At 35.1% G+C, this 21,255-nt stretch overlaps 3 protein-coding genes across 7 annotated transcripts; all 3 read right to left on the reverse strand.

Moving 5' to 3' along the window:
• Nucleotides 1-186: 186 nt before the first annotated feature.
• On the reverse strand, nucleotides 187-12,076 carry LOC110658948 (COP1-interacting protein 7). 3 transcript variants are annotated; one of them, XM_021816750.2, is made up of 11 exons: nucleotides 11,737-12,076; nucleotides 10,965-11,166; nucleotides 10,696-10,878; nucleotides 10,496-10,595; nucleotides 10,381-10,411; nucleotides 8,717-8,759; nucleotides 7,979-8,131; nucleotides 3,875-6,014; nucleotides 2,325-3,747; nucleotides 1,448-1,531; nucleotides 187-592 (listed from the first exon to the last, which is right to left on the reverse strand). In XM_021816750.2, exons 2-11 carry the CDS (start codon nucleotides 11,021-11,023, stop codon nucleotides 528-530), a joined length of 4,281 nt encoding a protein of 1,426 aa, XP_021672442.2. In that variant the 5' UTR covers nucleotides 11,024-11,166; nucleotides 11,737-12,076; the 3' UTR covers nucleotides 187-527. The 3 variants fall into 3 exon arrangements, with proteins under 3 accessions (XP_021672442.2, XP_021672441.2, XP_058005124.1); XM_021816749.2 differs by having other exon boundaries at nucleotides 10,965-11,182; XM_058149141.1 differs by lacking the exon at nucleotides 10,965-11,166.
• Nucleotides 12,077-16,279: 4,203 nt separating this feature from the next.
• Nucleotides 16,280-18,094, reverse strand: LOC110664845 (trihelix transcription factor ASIL2). Its single transcript, XM_021824718.2, has one exon. The coding sequence runs from the start codon at nucleotides 17,650-17,652 to the stop codon at nucleotides 16,552-16,554; it is 1,101 nt and encodes a 366-aa protein (XP_021680410.2). The 5' UTR covers nucleotides 17,653-18,094; the 3' UTR covers nucleotides 16,280-16,551.
• Nucleotides 18,095-19,587: 1,493 nt separating this feature from the next.
• Nucleotides 19,588-21,050, reverse strand: LOC110664851 (dormancy-associated protein homolog 4). 3 transcript variants are annotated; one of them, XM_021824729.2, is made up of 3 exons: nucleotides 20,541-21,046; nucleotides 20,180-20,279; nucleotides 19,588-20,051 (listed from the first exon to the last, which is right to left on the reverse strand). In XM_021824729.2, the coding sequence occupies exons 1-3, from the start codon at nucleotides 20,800-20,802 to the stop codon at nucleotides 20,021-20,023; spliced, it is 393 nt and encodes a 130-aa protein (XP_021680421.2). In that variant the 5' UTR covers nucleotides 20,803-21,046; the 3' UTR covers nucleotides 19,588-20,020. The 3 variants fall into 3 exon arrangements, with proteins under 3 accessions (XP_021680421.2, XP_021680423.2, XP_058005125.1); XM_021824731.2 differs by having other exon boundaries at nucleotides 20,199-20,279; nucleotides 20,541-21,044; XM_058149142.1 differs by having other exon boundaries at nucleotides 19,588-20,279; nucleotides 20,541-21,050.
• Between the last annotated feature and the right edge of the window lie 205 nt (nucleotides 21,051-21,255).

Here is a 21,255-nt window from a genome sequence, read left to right on the forward strand (position 1 = left end):
ACTCATCAAGCCTTCAACCTTACAATGGCGTAGAAACTCATTACGCTCACTCTTTTAGTTATGTAGGTTTGCGTTCAATTTAAATTAACCTGAAAGCAGGCACACTTCACTGGACCATTTCTCAATTAACATCTAACATCCGAGAGGGAGAGAGAGATTATGGCTATCAACAAGAAAAGCATAACATTAGCAGTAATAAAGCGAAGAAGATTATAAAATAAAGTAGTCTTTGTTTACATGCTGTTACTCCGCATAATCACATCACTCTTCTTAAAATGGTCACCAACACTATTTCTGCCAAGAGTCTGAATGCTCATAACGCATCACACAAGGCTAAAGCAAATAAAGAGAAGAAGAAAAAAGAATGCTCCTAGACTACCAAAATCACAAGAATGCCAATCGGCGATTTTTGTTCGATACAATATATAACGTATTTCAACACAAGCATTTGTATCCTATATATAATCCTTTACACCCTATCACTTGAGATACTCCAAGCAGTGGCTCTAAACTTTTCTCTCATGTAATTATCTGAGCTTTGAGTCACTTCCCTTGCTTCGGAATGATGAAAGAGAGAAGAACGATCGTGGAGCTGTAAAATTTGGATGCAAAAGTGTAAATATAACATCATAAACAAAAAAATTCCAAAAGAAACAGAAAGCTTCCCTTCATTACTTCATGCCTTCAGAAGGCCAATTTAACTTGCAACAATTATTAATAGCAGAACTGCAAATGACCTCTGAATTACTTTCAAAGTGAAATCTTAAGAACTCTTAATTGATCTGGCTCAGATCATCTAAAAAAGAGCACGACCAATAGGCCTCTTTGTTGAGCTCATTGAGCAAAACTCAGATGCAAGCAAGCATGAGAGCACATGATGGAAAGACTGCTTACAGTCAATACCTACTTCTCGAAGTACTTTCAAAGTGTTCTTTGTTGAAACATAAGAACACAACTTCAGATCACAGGTAAGATTTTCAAGCTTTTTTGTTCCTACATCTATTACGCATATAAAGCAGGATGCATTCCCTCTCATGTGAACTTACCATTGTAAAAACATTAATCACTGGTTTTGGTGCCCACATGCTTGTCTAGGCTTAATGAACAGATCAAACCACCTAGTCATTCACCCTGGCTTGGCTTTGCTCATTTGTAACCCTAGATTGATCAATAGTGAGTTCTAATTTACCCTTTACAGTTTTAGATTCAAATTTGTCTGAGCTAGAGTGTTGCTAGGAACACTTATATTTGCCCAATGCGACTTCAGTTCAATAACCAATACTATATAACGACCAAGACCAAGTCCTATGGAAATGTATTGGATACATTTGGGAAGTCATTTAAATTTATCTTTAAGAGACCATTTCTACATCCTAAAACATTTATTACATTTGCAGCCAACAAAATTACCATTTGCACAACTATATTAACATTTTAATAAAATCACCTTTAATAGAGCTTCCAGACATATGATCATCCCTCAGTTTGAAGTTTGCCGGAGGTGCTGGTATGGAGCTATGAATAGCTTGATCTGCAATAAAAGAGACACATCATCTATGCAAGATTCAGCTGTATAACCAAAATATGCAGGCCAAAAAGCAAAATTGCAAGAAGAATAAAAACTTAACAAGAACATTTAAAAACTTAACAACTGAAAGCCTACAATTAGGTGGAGAAATATATCTCCACCAAAGTGCTTATATAAAAGAGAACTATTTATAAATACAAAAACATTAAAACACAAAGATTTGAAGTAAAGATATGCAAAAAGTTAGCAGGCTCCCTTGTCAGTTGAACACTACTGTACTAATTATGCCCCTTCAATAACTTTGGCATATGAATATCAAAACATCACTTACATGGGCCAAATTGTAAGTTTAAAATATTAATGAAGTTCAAAATTCCCACAGGCAGAGAGAATATGGAAGATCAATGAACCAGCACCACAAAGGCCACCAGTGCCACTGTTATAAAAACAAGTCAGATAATGATTGATAATTTTGTCATTGGAAATCTTGGAAACACAAGAGCAGAAAAATTGGCGCAAAGAGGATATCCAGGAAAGGACATTAGCAAAATAATTGAGCTTCTAGCTATTTATAAATTTGTTCCCCATTAAAATCTCTATGGCAATACACTAGAAATGGAAAATATTTTCACAAGCTAACTTTATGACAATGTTGACAACCCTGTTGCCAAATGGAATTTTTCAATAAAAGAGAAATGGTTGCTAGAATTTAATTTGATCCAAGCAGGTAAAATTAATATTCTCAGCAAACAAGAAGAAAACGATTAACAATAAGGAAAGGAAATATATAGGTGACCTTGCTCATGGAACAACTCGCTTTCATTGAAGCCATAATCAGAAGGATGACTCTGTGAGAATCCCATTCTTGACTTCCTCAAGTCTTCTGATGTCCGATTGGCAAGATCTCGCCCATCTTCTGTATCATCATCTCCCTCAGAAGTCGTCGCAGAAATCCAGTCAACCAAACTCTCGGTCCCACGACTTTTCCTTCCAAACTTTAACAACCGTTTAAACCCTTTTGTCACATCCTTGCGTGACTGATTATGGGACGAATTAGCAACTAGAACAGGTTTCTGAGCACTTCCCCACTTCTTCCTCATTCGAGCAGCATCAGCCTCTGTTTGGGCAAGAGAGTGAGAATTCCAGGATGCAGGGCTTCCAATTGGAGATTCCACAGAAGCATCAATATCTGAGATCTCATGCGGGTAGGAAAATGGATTATGCATGCGGGAGTTCCATGACACTGGGCTTTCCCCAGGTGAGTCCTGTAAGGACCCCACGACATGGAATGTTGAAGGAACGGAAGCCGGCAGTTCAGTAACTGAAGAAGGATCAATTTGAGAAATTTGAGAAAGAGATCTCAAAGAATCACCATTCTCAGATTCAGAAATCTTATCAGATTCCTGGCTTAACCCTGTTTTACCATTTTCAGTGTTAGCACAATCTTCAAACTCTGTTGTTTCTAGATCCTCCTCCTCTTCCTCTTCTTCTTTTGCTACATTGACCGAATCTTCTGCCTCAAAAGGTGATTCTTCATATTCTTCTTCGTTTTTCAAAGCCTCTGATGCCACCGAAGCTTTCAGTTTGGCAATACTAGTACCAGCACCAGGACCTATGCCATTACCCTTCCGAAGGAAAGGCTTCGACTCCACATTCTTTGAAAATTTTTCATACAGGCCCTGCTCAGTTTGCTCTTTATCGAACTTCAACGGTGACAAAACAATATCATCGGAGTTCAAACGAGGCAAATCCCTGAATTCAGTAGGACTAGCAGAGCTTTTCCTCAAGGACTGAGAACGTCGAGGCTTTTCTTCCTTTGCAAGAGGTATCTCTTCAGTTGTACTCTTGCTGCGGGCATAAGTTCTCACCTGTGTGCGATTTGCTGTTTTGCTGACTCCAGAAGAGGGCTTTGTGTTCTCTTTTCTGAAATCAGAGAAATTTGGAACTGATTGTGCAAGAGTATTTTCTGATTGCACTCTTCGCTTCCCAGAACTGGGGTTGGAAATTTTGACTAATGACCGTGGAACTGGTGCTGCCGTTGTGCGAGGGGTAGATGAAGAGAAATTTCTGTTTAGCACCAACTTCTTGTTTTGGGAGCTTCTAGAAGCACCATCCGTTAAAGACACCTCACCTAATGATCTATCTTGTCCATAATATTTCTGTTCAAGAAATTCAGAAGGATCCTCATCCTCCTCACTCTGAATGGAATCCACCAGATGCTGTAAAAGGAGAATCTTACCAAATGAGGAAGCTCTGAAATTCCAATAAATAAAAATGAAAGCAAAAATTAAACATTCATCAGCATCAGAACTTAATTCTCAAAGATATAGCAGAAATATTGAATACCTGCTCTCTCTTGATGCTAGAACGAGAGTGGTATGTTCTGAGCTTCTCTGCACGTTGACGAGCACTCGCACCTGAGTCCAGTCTGTCCGCAGACCCAGAAAATTTGGCCTTCATTTCAGCTCTATTCCGCTCAAGGCTATCCTGCATTGCCTTCAACTTGGCTTCCTTCTCTGCTCTTTTTGTACCCCACTCTTCCCTCAACTTTGCATCTCTTTTCTGCATGTATTTCTCATAGAACTTTCCTCTAGAATCATCTGAAAAACTCATCTCAGAGAAATTCTGTCTCAAAGAACCGCCACAGTCCTGATCTACTATCTTCATTGGTGGAGTACTAAAATTGGCATTATCACTAGCACTCACAATAGGTTCAGCCTCTGTCTTCTTGTCCTGAACCTGTGCAGGAGATATTTCCAATGCTGTCAGTTTTTTGTACTGTGAATTTATTGCCTGTTCAACCTGCAACTCAGCAGGCTTGCTTTTCCTTGTAGAACCAGATTGATCTCCAGGAATCCGAAGCTTGTGTTCAGCAAAAAGTTTTTCAAGCTCGTTTGCCTTCATTTTCAGCTCCTCATTGAGCTCCTGATTCCCCTTAGATTGCCTTACCCTCTGAACTTGCTCTACTGATGGTGCTGCCACGGTACTAAAGCTCTGCTGAATCTCAGAAACCTTTTTATTAGGAAAGACTGGCTTGTTATTTCCATAAGTAGAGCCAGTCTCATCTCTTCTGCCTTTCAGCTTCATAGTCTGTTCTGGACCTGCAGAAAAAGGTTTCTGGACCTTCATTCGTGGAACTTCAAGATCTTCCACCTTTGTTAGTTCCTCCTTTGTCACTTGCTCAACTTCACCTGTAGATGACCTCCACTGCTGCGGAGAAACTGACTGATCACTCTCAAACTCTTTATATGACCCTTCCCTTAATTTCACTCCAAAACCACCTTCAAGCTGTCCAGAAAGAGGTCCAGTATGAGTCCGAGAACCCCTTACCAGCGACTGACTGAATGGCTGATCCCTTGCTTTAACATCCTCAACTCCATTCCCAGATTCAACATCCCCCACCCCACCTACAGAACTTCCAATCTGAGTCTGCAATCCAACCTGGTTGTTCACTCCAACAGTCTCCCCTATATCTGAATTACCTCTCCACTTTCCCTCAACAACCCGATGACCTTCTACTCCACTACTCTTCTCATCTGCACCCAAGGTACCCCTAAACTTCTCTCTAACCCCCAGATCAACAGTGGCCTGCTCAGCTCTACCTGTAAATGACCTCAATTGGGCCTGAGACCCTGCTTGATCTTTTAAATTCACCTTCCCCTTTAACCCCACTTCCTCATCCTTCCCCACAAATCCACCAACATGTGTCTGCCACTCACCCTGACCTTTGAACCCAGAAACACTCGTGGCATCAGACTTAACTGAATTCGCTGTATCGTTCAACACCTTCTGATCCTTTGTATCTACAGATGGGGTAGGAAACACGTTATTTTTACTTAATACAGAAGATGAAGAAGGTGTACACAGAGGGCTATCTGTAAAGCCATTGTCCTTCTTGTCATTGCCTAGGTCAATGCTCATATCACTAGCGCCACTCCATCTCCTCAATACAGCCTTTTCAACTGCAGGTACAGAAGATACATCAGAAGAGAGTCTCCTCGGTTCTACAGATTTGCCTACAGCTATAGGTTTTCCACCCGAATTCTCCTTCTGCTTGTTCTCAAACAGGTTGATCCTGTCCTGGACACTGAGCCGCCTTGCAGGTTGGCTTGGTAGACTAGGTGATGACTCCCAGGTAGACTCCTCTTTCTTATCTTCTTCCTTTTTTTCGTTCAGGACAGTGGATTGAGCAGGTACAGATGTATTTGAATGAAACGTAGAAGTTTTGGATTGGTTAAAGTGGTGTTGCCTTTGCGTTAAATCTAGTTGTTGTTCTCGGCCGGCTTGCTGGTGTTGGTGTTTATTTTGTAACGAGGATTGGTGGGCCCTAACATTATGGGATCTAAGTGGCTCTTCAGATGGGTCATCAATTGACATGTCAGATCCCCATGAAGCCCTGACCACTGGCTCCTCAACACCTAGCTTCCTTTGATTGATCAGGTCTGGTCTTCTCTCGCACAATGAGATAAATTTGTTACAGGCTTCACTGCAAAAAATACATAACGGTCCAATTAAAGTTTGTAATTTTGGGGGAAAATGAAAATGAAAATAAAAAATAAATAAAAAAAAAGGTGAGAAGTACAAGAAAGTTGGCACCTGGAGAAAAGAGAAAAAAACCCTATAACTATTAAACCTGCCATACCATGACAGGAAAAGTTGAGAACATAAGAATTTTATCTTTTTTAATATCAAAATGAGAGAATTTTATCTTTTTTAATATCAAAATGAGATCTGAAATCAACTATTTTTCCTGTGTTTGTCATAAGCTTCCAACATAGGAGGATGTTAGACTCTTCCTAAATAGTGGGGTCAACCAGGCTTGTTTAAGAAAAACAAATGTACAGCCTACAAACTGAATTTGGGCAATATGTTAAAATTTGCAGTGGGGATATTTTAGATAACGTCCCAATAGCAAGTATTAATGATTAATAATGACTGGTCCCATGTTTCATTCAGGACACTTCAGCATAATCATTAAGAATTTCCTCCAATTGTCCTTGATGCTTTCTGCTTGACCCCGTGTGACCTACATGAAGGGATCCCAATGCTCCAACCCAAAACTTTTAGGATAACAAATAAAAGAAGAAATAAATAACAAGAAATGCTAATGCTAAGGGAGATAAACAAATGCTAAAGATCATTTAATACTGAAAATTGAGCTTAAGAGAGATAATGTAATATACAGATTACTCTATCTTGCTTATTCATTTTCCTAACAAGTTTTTAGTACCCTAATAAGACATCACAAAGAGTATAATCAAACTCAATAATAAACCTACTCCACCAATGGAAAAAAGCTAAAAACAAGGAACACTAATATTTACAACTATGTAGAAACCAATGGCTCCCCTCATACTCAAATACAATCACTTGAGGTACATCAAGGGAAATTATAATGCAGCATTGCCCAACAGCATCCAGACAAAATATGAAGTTTCATGATGTGTCGCTATTATCCCCACCATAAATCTTAAACAACGAATGCTAGATACCACCTTTTTGTCTGGCCAGCGCATCAAAAGTTCATTTAAAGGTTACAAATTATTAAATTACCTGGTGATATTTCATTTTCTGAAGAGTTAAACCATCAAAAAGGCATGCTGTGATATCTTAGGTTAAGTTTAGGACCCGCAGCTGCAACTTATCAGCATTTGCTACAGCTTGACAAGACAAAATAGTTTTTTTGGGAACCTCTAAAAATAATAGGGATTTCTTAGATCCAGAAAGATAACCAAGGTTTTTTTTTCTTTTTAGGAGAAGCAAAAAGAGAAGATGCATACCTTGGTTTTCATATTGCCCCTGTTTAACAAAACTACTAAAAGATGTATGAGAAATGTGTTTCAATCTTAAAGTTGATAGGAAGCAATAAATGTTATAATTTGGTGAATTTTGCCCGAAGTTCTGATGTCACAACAAAATAAGCAGCACATTGGGAAACTGGGAAAGGAATTGCAAAAGATCAAGTGTTGTGAATCTTAACCTGGGTTATACAGAATAAAGGTCACATTGAGAAATGTGCAAGGAAAACCAACACTTTTACTTGTTATCACGTCATATTCAACTTTCTTTTGACATCCAATGGCTTGTTGGCTTATACAATCCAAAGTTGGATCTGTTCACACAGACAAGCCATTGGTACAGCTATAAAACTAAAAATAAAATCCAGCCAAACGCTAAATTGATGTCAAATTCTTAGCTTGTCTGCAATTTTAGAGAGAAAATCCAAGCCTAAAGCAACTAAGTTCTTCAAGATTTTTCCCTTCATTTCACATTCCTCATGTGCTTGCCACTCAACCAGACCAAAGAAACACTATATTGAACCCCTCAAAGGCAGCACTAAGGCATTACAGAATATTGTTAAATTGAAGCCACAGCCACAATATGCACACAAGCACATGCAATCAACACACAATTAGCAATTTGGTTTTAAGGATTTTCCAGACTACTTACTTCAAGCGATGGGCACCAAAATGATCTGAAAAGTGCTGGAGCTCTGACACAGTGTCAGGATTAAAGCCAGCAGCTGATGCACGAGCAAGGGCTGTGGTTAAATCCTGCCTAACTGCAATAAGTCGTACATCAATAGCCCGTAGAAGCTCCTTCCTGCATAGTACAGCAAAAAAATAAAAAGAAAGCATGAAGCATAATGCATCAAGCATATGTTGACTGGCCGTATCATGCAGCAAATGGTTTAGTTTTGTCAATACTGTGCACCATTTAACTCCTATCATCATCACTGATCATCCACTTAATAATAAGCCATGGGCTATAGCATTTCTACTATTCCATAACAGATGATAATTTACTAGCCTATCCTCAGAAGCATTAGAATCTTAATACACAATTTAAGACAGTATCTTTACAACTACTAAATCTACCATGAAACCACATATCCATGAAATATCTCAAGATCAAATAAAAAGCAGCTTCATAACTTGATAGTTCATTCAACTAACAAATTGCATGTTGCAACTCCCCATTTCTCATAAATTTCATGATTTGACAGTAAAAGCTAATCAATCAATGACCAAAAATTACATCAAAGGTACAATATTCCTTAAAATTCCAAATTTCCAACAGAAGATGAAATCAACAACTCAAACAGGTGTAGGGACTTCCAAAACTAGTCAAAATTTTCAAAAAACATAATCAAGCATGGTGCCCAAAAAATTAGAAATGGAAATTTACTTCGTTGCATCAGCTCCTGCCACCGCTCCTGATCCATCTCCACCTGGAGCAAGTTATCCAAATCCTGAGTCAGTATATGAGCAATATGTACTTTATTTGGTTCACAGAGATAATTCCAATTTGGAAAATTTTATTAAATTTCAGATACTTCTTAGCATAAGGAGAATAAGTTCACCAAAGCAGTAACATAAGAGCCAGGACAATCAATCATGTCAAAAAGTTGACCTTAAAGTATTTTTCTTGGGGTGGAGGGGCAATGTGTTTTACATGGCATTTGCCTTACAATAACTCTTTATGCATCATTTTCCTCTATTCCACCTAATGCAGATGTCTAAAGCCACAAAATTATACCTGCATACCACCCGATCTGAACCCAAACCCAATTTTAAAATATCTTTTTACTACCTGTCCCAAACCCATTTATCATTACCCGCATACCACGTAAACCCACCCAAACCAAATTTTTAATATATTTTTGCTGAAATTTTAATCATATAAGAGATCCACAGGTCAGATAACCAAACCCAAGCCTGAAATATTAAAAACTATGGCCAAAAATATTCTAAATTTTCAAATAACTAAATAAAAATAATACTATAATTTCATTTCATAAATTATTTTCGTGAAATAAATCATAGAAGAAATTTATAAATAAAGTTAACAATAAATGAAACAAACAACATTAAAATCATTATGAATGAAACATAACCAATTCAAGTTCATCAACATGAATGGGTTAGAGTACCCACTACCCGTTACCCATTTAGCTAAACAGGTTCGAGTAGCAGGTAAGTATATGCAGTATTAAACCTGAAACAGGGACGGATATAAAATTTTAAATCCAAACCCATCCTATTAGGATTCGGGCGGGGCAGATACCCGCGAAAACCTGCCCATCTACCATCCCTACTGAAGACGTTCTCAAGACCAATATATATATATATATATATATATATATATATATATATATATATATATCACTTATTAAGGGTTTTAGACATCAAGGCACCATACATCAAACAATACATATAAGTAACTTCATAGTAGATTAGAAAATTCTGCAAAAGAAAGGTATTTTAGAAATTGTTGCATTGTCAAAGCAGGCATATGGAGTTTGGCCACTCTTGACATAACTGTTCTGAAATGGCCAAACCAACTAAGAGGAATGCAGTACCCAAATAAGCTATTCTCACTTAAATATTGGTATCAGTTTCCTCATAATAAATAAGGAAAAATTAATTAAAGAAGAATAAAAATAAGAACATATTATTGTTGAGGAAAATAGCATATAATAGTTATCTTTTCCACCAGTTATGGATTTGAATCCATACAACCACAAATGTCTAGATTCCATGCAATGATACTTGACTACAGCCATACTGATTGTGTATTTTCTTTCCAGTGGAATTGTGTGCAAATGAAAGATTCTAAAACCACTCAAAATTCATGAACTTTTATATGAGAAAAAGGTGTGTAACAGAATTCAGGACTTGGGTATTTTCTTTCATTATATATAACTACTGCCCTATATTGATAAAAATTTAAGACATTATGCAGTAATTTTTGCTATAAATGGAAGATTCTAGTACTTAATTTTGTTGCATCCAGATAAATGAGTATAATTAACCAACTGAAAGGGAGAAAGAAAAGGAGGAGCTGCGCACCTAAAGCACCAGAAAGCTGATCTCTGCCCCCCTGAATAAAAGAGTTCCCAAATTTAGTAATGATCTTTACAATTATTATGCAGCTGTTATCTGCTAGATAAAATAGCAGTATTACCTGAGAGTAGATTTTCCGCGCTGCTTCCAACTGAGACATCTCCGCATCAAATGTATTGACCATCTCCAAAGCCTCAGGTGTACTGACAAACCGCACAAATCTGAAAACAGGAAGTTCCAATCATATCGAAAGCTGAGCTGAAATTAAAGCATTTCTTCATACCACATCCATATAATTTCTCAGTAAGCACTATAAGTAACCTCTCAAGGGTTCCTTTCGTAAACCAAGTCTCAGCATTTCTCTGTCTTTCTACATCAAGCTTGATTGAATGAAATGCCTGTGCAACCTGCTCTTCAGCAACCTTCAAATGAGTCACAAATGGCTTTACCAATCCTGAAGCAAGCTTCTCCATATGTCCATTACTTGACACAAACAATTCACAACTGCCAAAAAGGAAAAGGAATAAATAAAAAAAGCTACAAATAGAAAGGTATGCAGTACATAAAACTCAATGAACAAACATCCTCACCGTGAACGCTTTGGAGACAGTTGAAACTCAGCATAGTCAAGAGGTGTTTCAGATTTCATTTTTGTTCTCTACAATATTTATACTATGTCTTGTTCTCTAACCTCCTCATATAGCCAGATGTTCTCCCCTATGCATAACCCAAGATCCTCCTATTCTTTGATTAATCAAGTCTCATAACTGGCAGAACTTTAATACAGAAAACCTACAATGCAAATTTTCTGAGGAAAAGTAAAAGAATTACCAATTTGGCAATTGAATGAAGATGATTAAAATGTCAGTTAAACTCCAAATATGCAAATCAACGAGGAAACCAATACTTATCCACTTTGCAAATCCAAGTGAGAGTAAGCAGAAAATGAATAATTATGGGAGTAATTATATAATGGTCGAAATCTACTAGTTTTTCCACCCAAAAACTTCCCAAAAAAAATAGCCACTAATCTTAATCTTAAGACCTAACTCAATAACAAAAATGCATCGGAACTTGACTGCAACTCGAAAAAAGAAACCAGTACTTTATAAGGAGTAACCAAAAGAATCACAGATCTGATTCCATCAAATTCCAACCCCAAATGCCCAACTAAACCAAACCCAATAACAAAACACTCATAAAACCAAATTCAAATGCCAAACCAAACAAAACCCATTCACATAGACACAGAGTAGTACTTGCCTACAGCCGACAGTAGAATGTACCAAAATTGCTATGAAGAATCCAAAAACCCAAATCATTTAAAGCCACAATTTAAGAGAAATGCAGGTTAGATCATACCTGTGAGAGCAATTAGTAAGATCTCGGATTGGTGAACAGGATCCTATGTTTAGGGCAGTTCAAATGGGCACCAGCATTTGGGTTTTATCTACTCTTGCTATGTCCTATTTTTGCGTTCTTCAAGAGATTATCTTTTTTCGGTTTTGGGGTTTTTTCCGCTCTAAGAAAACCAGAACAATGACAATATGGTTTTTGCTTTACTCATTTCTCAAATGCCAATCTTTTCTCCTTTACTCTTTTTTTCCTTTCTCTCCGGCTTTGCTTGCTTTCTCTCTCTAGACTATACAGTAGAGAGAGAAAGTGAAGGCATCTGTGTTCTCTTTCAGACAAAACAAGTTTTTGAAAGTCATTTGAGTAATTTTAACTACAAATTGAAAGACAAAGACTCTTCGCTATTGTTTAAATTACCAAAATGCCACTTGAGTGGACTTTAAGCAAAATTACTATTCTGTCCACGCTATTCTTCAGCTTTTGCTTTCCCTTTTTTTTTTTCTTGAATGGTGTTTGGTGCGATTTTAATTATACAGTAACTTCTTAGGTTCTATTTAATATTATTAGAAATTTTATTAAAAAATATTTTTTAAAAATATCGATTAAAAAATATTAAAAACTAACTTAAAATTAAATTTAATTTGCTTTAATTATGAAAAATATAAAATTTTTAAACTATTTTTTAAATAATATTTAAAAACATATCTTCCTAAAATTTTTTTAATTTTTTCATTTTTTAATCACTAATTGAAGCAACCTAACCGTGATTTCAAAGGGTATAGCTGTCCAAAAGCTATGTAATCATAACCTTGATTGAATGGACAGCATGTATATTTAGGGCTATTTTGGTAATTTAATTGCGAAATCAGGGTGAGGTCAACTGTCAACAATCTCTGGTAATAAGAGACTAAAAAAATTAACGGTTCTTTAGAAAAAAGTTTTGAAAGTGAGGCACTGAGGATGAGGGATGGGCATATCGTGCAATTCAAGCACATATTTTTTATTGTATTTTTTTTTTAAAAAATAGAATTTATTGGCAATTATCGTTTTACCAATTTGCCCCCTCCCCTACCCCCACGAAGTACTGTCATGTGTTTTTGCCCATTTATTCATTGACACCTGTCACGCAAAATTCGTGTCAGCACCCTATTAAATACAATCTTCAATTTGAGTTTCTGCCGCCAAAAAATTAAATAAATAAAAGAAAATATAAATTATCATGGCAATCACATCTCAACTACGCCCTTTAAAATAATTAGTTAAATACAGAGAAAGATCACTTGCTAGGATTGTTTAAAAAAAAAAATGAGAATTTATTTTTCATTGAAAGATGATCTCAATCTTAAATTTTTTCTAATATTAGAAGATGTTGATTATTATAAAGTAATAATAATATATTTATGGAGTTTGAATTTTTGAATTAGGAAAAAAGATTTATCTATATTCTAGTATATTTATTAAAATAATTGACATATTTTTTTCTTATTTATCGAGCTATCTTGTTATATTTATTTTACGATTTATAAAATATTAATTTTTTCAGTGTTTGTGATTATTCTTTTTAATAAGATTATTCCTTCCAATAATATCTTTTCTCAATTATTAAATATAAATTTTTCTTTTGAAAGTCCAATGAATTATACCATCATTTAAAATCATAACGAATCATATTAAAAAATTAATAAATTATTTAAAAAAATGACACATTCTATTTAAATTAAATTATATATTGAGATGTAGTTCAGAATTTTTCTGAAGTCATATTATTTATATTTTTTAAAAAATTTATTGGGAATTATTGTTAATACAAAAATTTTTTTATATGATATATAAAATTATTCATAATATTGTTAAACTATAATTAAAAAAAAAGTAATTAATTTAATTTGACAAAATATTGCAAGCCATCAATATTAATTAAAAAATAATAACATCTTGTGCAATTTTGCTTAAAAGCAAGAGAATTAGTTGCTTGAAAGCAACTAAAATTTTATTCTTTGATATTTAAAAAAAAATTATAATTTTTCATTCAATAAAAAATGCTATTTCCTTGCCATTCTTTTATAATTTGAATTTATTATTATTTTTTAATATAATTTAAATTTTTTATTTTTCAATATAACAAAAGGTTTAATGAATTGAAGCTTTTTTATTTTTATTTTTGGGAATAACAACATTGAAAGTGAAGTATCCCTGGCATTGGAAAGCATTCACTATCTAAACTCATGATGAAAAAAGCAAGAAAAACCTTTTCTTTCCAAATTAAATCTCATCCATTCAATTCCATCAAATTTTTGGATATTTATTGATAAAAATGACCAAAATTCTTTGTTCACAAGCTTCCTTTGTTGACAAAAAGAAACTACATAGGCATGACTTGCACCAAAATTGTTCACTTCCTTCACATGGTAGGACCATTAGAGCTTGTGTTTTGATATATATTTCATTTCATGTTGATTCAATGAAATAGGTGCAATTCTCACTAACCACATTAATTTAGCCATTAATTCAATCAAATAACTATACCTAATATTTAGTAGTTGCCCAAGAGTTTGCCCAACCATGCCAATTCTTATATATATTTTTAAAAAAATAAAAATATGGATTAATTTTTATATTTTATATTAATTATATTTATTTAATTTGATTGAACATAAATTGAGAAAAATATTTGTGCACTCAAAATTTGAGTTTTAAAGATGTTTTCTAAATAAAAAATGGATTTTAAATTGGAAAAAAAAAGGAGAAAACTATTATATTGTTTGTTAATATTCATTTTTGGCATTTTAAATAAAAAAAAAATCCAGGTGGCAGAAAACTTGAAAAAGTGGTAAAACAAAGAAAATTGAGTAGAAAAAAATCATTGTAGATCATTAGAGTTTGTATTTTGTGAGTGACTGACATGTGGGATATTGCTCTAACACTTTATGCTCTGATTTGCCCATCAAAATTCTGACATTTTACATTTGTACCAAAATAATGATTATGATTTATGATACAATTATTATCACCTGATTGTGATTTAATTAATTAGTTATCCAGTAGAAAATAAATAAATAAATAAATAAATTTACATAGACAAGACCTTTTTAGATGATTTTGAGGTTAATCTGTAAGTGTTAATCTTAAACGCTTTCTTTCCATGCCATGATTAACCAAATTTTACCACCAACACCAAAGCCTTGAGCCTTGTTCTTTTTCTTATTGACAGTTGACACGCACAAATGTGGGTTGTGTGGACCCCGCTTACCATCAATTTTAGTTGCTGGTTGGTCCATTTAAAATCATTTTTGATCCAACGGTTCTAATTGCATCATCATGACTTGATTTTTGTTTTCTTTTTTCCCTCTAAATTTTGAATTTAGTGCCTATCAATGTTAAAAATAAAAAAATTTTAATATATAAATTTAATAATATTAAAATTATTAAAAAATAAATTTATTAATATCAAACTAGAAATTAGGCAAGTAGTCTTCATTTATCTTTAAAATATAAAAAGTGAATAAATTTTGAATTACTTGCTCTTTATTCGAAGGCCTCAATCCATTAAAGATAAGTGAGGTAGAGAATTTCAAATTTTCAAAAAATATATAAAAAAAATTAACTTATTTGATTACAGTAAATATCCACTTCTTGGGAAGTGAGGTCATTTTTATTTTTTCTGTACTTCTCATGAAATAAGATGCTTACCCTAAGTTAGTTAACTAAGAAGTAAAATTTCCAGAAAATAACAAAACAAATTTTTAATGATTTATTACTATTTTATCTTAATTATTGATTTTAATAGATTTTATGTGGACGAAAGCTGTATCCAAAAATTCTACCCTAGACGTGAACATTTGTGAGAAAAATATTTAGAAGCATTTAAAGAACAACAATTTCTCTTCCCAGCCGACATTCCATATGTCTTGCACTTTCTCATCTCTGATTACATACATAAAGATGAAAATCTTGCAATGCTTTGGTGACAAGAAAACTCTGTGCAAGTACTTGGATTAATTTGTATATAATTGCAAATAGTAGCTCAAAATATTAACACAATTGAGAAGTGGGTATACATATGCACAGTTGCACACACTTGGTAATGATCAAATGCCTAGTTAGTCACAGTATGAATTGAATTGGTAAAATCCGATAAAACCAATATTAACTCTTTGGTAATGAAGATTCTGTTCAAAAAATGAGTCAAGTTAGCATCAATTAGGGAGATTTCTGCCAATAATAATGAATCGCTCACTGCCAATCTCTTAAAAGATGTGGACTAGGCACTTTTGCTGCCAAATTCTAGACTGCAAACCAAGTCTAAGGAAAATTCCTTAGTTTCAAATCATCTACAAAGAGTAAGCAAGCAAGAAATAGAAGAAAAGCATTGTACAAAGAGTTCAATTGGCAATATCATAGAGGACAATATCCCTATTCCCTACTAGAAGTATCAAGCAAGCAATTTCTGTAACTCATTATGAGGAACTGCATATGCCACTAAATTTGAGGCAGAGAGCTGTTCCTTTTCTTATATTACACCAATTCAATGTGAAAAAATAATCCACAAAAAGACACCAATGATCTCTAGCAATATTTTGGAAAATAAGCAATTCTCTTGCAGATACATGCTACAAGTAAGAATGTACTCTACTAGTCACCATCTTCCATCCTAGACACAAGTTAAAAGAACAGCCAAAGGCTGCCATAAATTAAGCTTCAAGCACTAAGCAGGATGCACCCAACATTAGAAATATTCCCGGTACAAGTTTTCCACAATCAATGGGGTAAAACATAGAAACCTGAAATCTACTTCTAAATTAATGTAGAATCTAAGTTAAACTCTTAGTTATCACTATCACTATTGTTATTATCATGAACAATATTGTTACCACTGATGTGATGATTACTACCATTTCCTCCCCTTCTACCGCGCTTCAATTGCGAGATTTCCATCTGGGTCTTCATGAAAAATTGCATCCTCTGCAATTCCAGCTCTTTGGCAAACTTCATCCTCGTCTTCTCCATCTCTACCACTTGCTGCAACTTGACGCTCTCTGCCTGCTCATAAGCTTCCCCAAACTTGAGTATGGCTTGCGTCAACATTCTAATTGAATTCCCCCACCCCTTCCTTTCCTTCACTCCCTTTGTATTCACTCCTCTCTGCACCCCCCTTGGCTTCTTCTCCGGTGGCAAACTATCATCAGAGTCTGGAAAATTCTCCTCCTCCTCCGAAGATGACTCAGTCTCCACCTGAGTGCGTTTTCGAAACTGTGATTTCACATTCTGATTCTTCGTGACTGGATTGCTCCTCATTTGCGCCTTCCCTTGATGCAACTGATATTGGTTAGACCCACTAGCTCCACCACTGCGAATCCCAACAGGAATTCCTACCGGGACTTTGCTAGACAAAGAAGCGGCAGCAGCGGTTGCAGTAACAGGGATCTTGGCGGCTGGACCAATTAACTGGTCCAACCGTTCGAAAAACGGCCACTTGCTCGGCCCACTACCCGCAGCAATCTTCGCTTTCTCCAATTTATACTTCTTCTTCACCGTATCGATTCGGTTCTTGCACTGAATATCAGTCTTCGCCGCCTTCGTATAGTCTTCTCTGCTACTCACAATATCAGCAACTTCCTTCCAGTGTTTCTGCTTCAGGTTCCCTCTGCTCAGCTCCAAATACCTCTCCCCCCACGCGTCTATTAGCACCGCCGTCGCTCCCTCGCTCCAGCAATCCTCCCTTCCGCCGCCGTTGGTCTTTGGTTGCTGGATCGGGAGAGTTAGCGATAAATTGTTGTTGTTCTGCTGTTGAGACGGCTGCTGCTGAAGATGAGAAGACGGAGGAGCGGCGGCTACCGTTACCGTAATTCTTCCGTTGGGTGGAGACGGCGACGGTGATCCGGTGGCCGCCGATGTGTGCGACTGGATCTCCTCATCATCGTCCATAGTGAAGTAGTTACAAAAATCAACGGCTTAGATCTGATGACTCCGATAGCAGGTAAGAAGGAATAAACAAACAGGGAATAAAGAGAAAGGGAGAGTGTGCGTATATATTAGAAACGTTGACGGGAAATATTGGGGACTGACGGGGAAGGAGAAGGTGGGGCATGGAAGATAGAGGGGAACGGGACACGTGGAGAGAACCGAAGTGGGAGAAAGGGTGAGGTGGAGGAATATGATTGGGAGTGCGTAGGGATTTCCGTCACCGGCGTGATGGGGAGACTTGCCGGCTTGGTAGTTGAAGAGTGTTAACTTTATCCGAGAATTTGAATTGACGGAAAACTCCATGGTGTTTAATGGGAATTAACGCGATTGCCTTTGGCAGCTACCTGCCAGTTTCCGGTGATGGTCATTGCCTAAACTGCCTTTAGTGGTGCAGCGTGCGCAGGGACTGTAAAATATTATATATATATATATATATATATATATTATTTTTTTATTATTTTAGACATTATTTAATTTTTATAATTTAAAAAATAATTATATAATTTGTTTATTTTTATGTTTTAAATTATTTAATTTTATTATAATAATAATATAATGTTTAAATAAGTTAATTAAAAAAATTTAATTTAAATTATATATAAATATTAATTAATTAATATATCTTTTAAAATAAAATGAACAACCTAAGTTTTATTAAATAAAAAAAAATAAATAATAACTTTCTGTATTTTTTTTTATTTTGTATCTAATTAATTTGCACAATAATTAGCTTCAAGTAGATCTATTAACATTAAGTCACATATTATTTTGAGATTGCAATTTATATTGCTAATAAAGACGAAATTATTTATAAAAAAAAGGGTTTTAGTAGTTGGGGGTAAAATAGTCAAAAGAAAAAAGTTAAACTAGGAGAAGGCTGAGGGCTTGCGAACCAACAGCGATGAGTCGATGACTTAAACGCTGGAGGTTAGAGAAAACGGCGAGCTAAGAAGAGAGTTTGGTGACGTGTCGACGGAAGGAGTGTACAGTGAAAACCGAAAGTGACGAGCAGGTGAGAATAAGAAGGGATGCCGACGGTAACCGACAGGTGTAGGTGAGCCTATAAGGAGGAAAGGAAAGGAAAGGGAAGGAGGGGTCACGTGACTCGTGAAGTGGAGGGGCAAGAGAAAGCAGAGGTGTTGAGAAGAAAATGCTATTGGTTGAAGGGTGACGTCTTGCTGCCGGTAAATCAAGAATCGTCCTCATCCTTTGGCTTATTGCGTCAGCTTAGGCTTAAACTTCTTGGTGGGTGCATTTGTCATGACCTTAAAATAGAATAGAGTAATCCATTGCCAACAAAAGAAGGATGCTTCTCATCTACTAATCCCTTAATCCTTTTTACCCTTGATTCTAAGTTATTTAATTAGTTGCAGCCCCACATTACATCTAACATCAACTTTATTAAAGTAGCTCAATGTAATGGAGGAGATGATAACCGTGTAGTGGTTAAGTAGTGGATTGCTTTAAAGAGTTTTTTTTTTTTTTTTTAAATCTCAATTGTAATTAAAATTCTTTTTTTTTAATTTAAAAATATCTAAATTTCACTCACAAAAACAACATTATCAAAAGGTCAAATCGCTCAATTAAGAGTGTGATTAGTACGGAATTAATAAAATGTAATTATTATTTTTATAATTTTTTATTTTTATTAATTATATTTAAATATTTAAAATAAAATAAATTAGCTTATAAAGTTAAATATTAATTTAAAAGACTTAAATTAATAATTTCTCATCTTTAAAAATTAAAATTAATATTTAATTCTTAATTTTTTAACTTTTTACCAAACATACATATTAAAAATCTCAAAGGCGAAAATGTTGTAATGTGGTGTTAGAATCCTCCAAAGGCCCAACCCAAAATCCCATCAAATTTCATTGAAAGATGATACATAAATGCATAATTCTTAATTATATATATATATATATATGTACATTAACAACAAAACCAGAATAAAAATTCACAAAAAAGAAAACACCGTATTTACAAGAAAAGAAAAACAAACACCCCAATATATATATATATATATATATATATAAAAGCTGAAAACAGCTCTCAATACCAAAGCAAAGCCTGTTTTTCTACTTCATTCCTCTCTCGTAAATCTACTGGAAGCGGCAGCTGGTTCCGTCTGTGCGATTATTCAATCCATCGAACCACTCTTATTTTAGCTATTAATATTTATAGTTGTTTGTGATCATATTTTTATGCATATGAAGAAGCATACAAGATATGATCAGAAAGTTGATCATCGATCTCTATATGTACAAGACTATGATAATAACTGTTGCCGATTCTTCAACCAAAATCATCACTTTAATTTGCTATCTCAACAATCCAAGTAAGCACTTATCACAATCCTGCAAGAACACGCATGTAATTAGTATTTTAATCCAAAGCCATAAACTATGCTATAGAATTAAGCATTGGAGGGACAGGGGCATTAATGCTATTATAAGAAAAAAAATAAAATATAAAAAAAGAGAACCAATCGTAAGTTGTCAGACTTCTAGGCTCAGAGCGATCTAGTGCATCTGCAGATGATTTTCTCCTCGTCAGTTTCTTGAATTCCCAGCGTGGTGTCCCAGCTGCATGCAATAATTAAATTTTACATTAGAAGTGTGTGTTTGGTTGCTAAGAAACCATTGGAAAAGAAACATAAAATCTTAGGCACAAACACAGTCATAAGATTTCAAGTTGTCCTCATCTAATAATAAAACAAAAGATTTTTGGTTATCCATCATCATCCATAATTATTGTTTTTCAAGATCAATTAGAAATCCTTAGCATGCATCAAATGAACAAGAAGAGAAACAATTCCTTTTGCATGGAAAATGAAGAAGACTTACGGGACAAAGGGGTTCCAGGAGTGCTACAGGCAGCAGGCGAGTCAGGAGTCGAACCAGGATCGAGAGAAAAGTTCTTTAAATTAGAATTAGTCCTAAGAATAGTAATGCTTCGAGTGATAACCATCTCCTCATGAGGAATGACAGCCGGAGCAGATCTTGGTGTGGCAGCAGAGAAAGAATCATACTTACGCAGTTTGCCGAGCCCTGTATCGGGCGCAGGCCCTGCGAGCGTTTCGTCCCAGAGCTTATGGAGAAATCCCATGATTTTATCTCAAAGTAGCAACCGAAAACAGGCCTTAAAACAGGATCAGGATCTTGGTGATCGCCGTTTTTTAAAGTTTCTTTATTTTTTATATTCTTTTGGACCTTAAACGACTGTTACTAAGAGAGAAAGAGGGGCGAAACGCAGAGAGAAGAAAAGAGGGGAGATTGAAAGAGGTGTTTATCTATTATTTTTAATAATTATTATTATTCTGGTAAGGAATGCAAGGGTAGGGTTTTTATTTTTTTATAGAGAAAGTTCAGAGGAAGAAGAACATGGAAAGTTGGTGGATATTGATGGCCATAATAATGCAATGTCTCCGGCTACTCTGGCTTTGCTTGGAGCCGTTGAATTTTTTTTTTTTTGAGAAATTCCATTTTTAGATTTTCAAATATCAAAATTCACAATGCTATATTAATTCAATTTTAGTTGTTTCGTGTGAGTAAAGTTATA

Source organism: Hevea brasiliensis, chromosome 6, assembly GCF_030052815.1.
Source record: "Hevea brasiliensis isolate MT/VB/25A 57/8 chromosome 6, ASM3005281v1, whole genome shotgun sequence".
Lineage (NCBI taxonomy): Eukaryota > Viridiplantae > Streptophyta > Magnoliopsida > Malpighiales > Euphorbiaceae > Hevea > Hevea brasiliensis.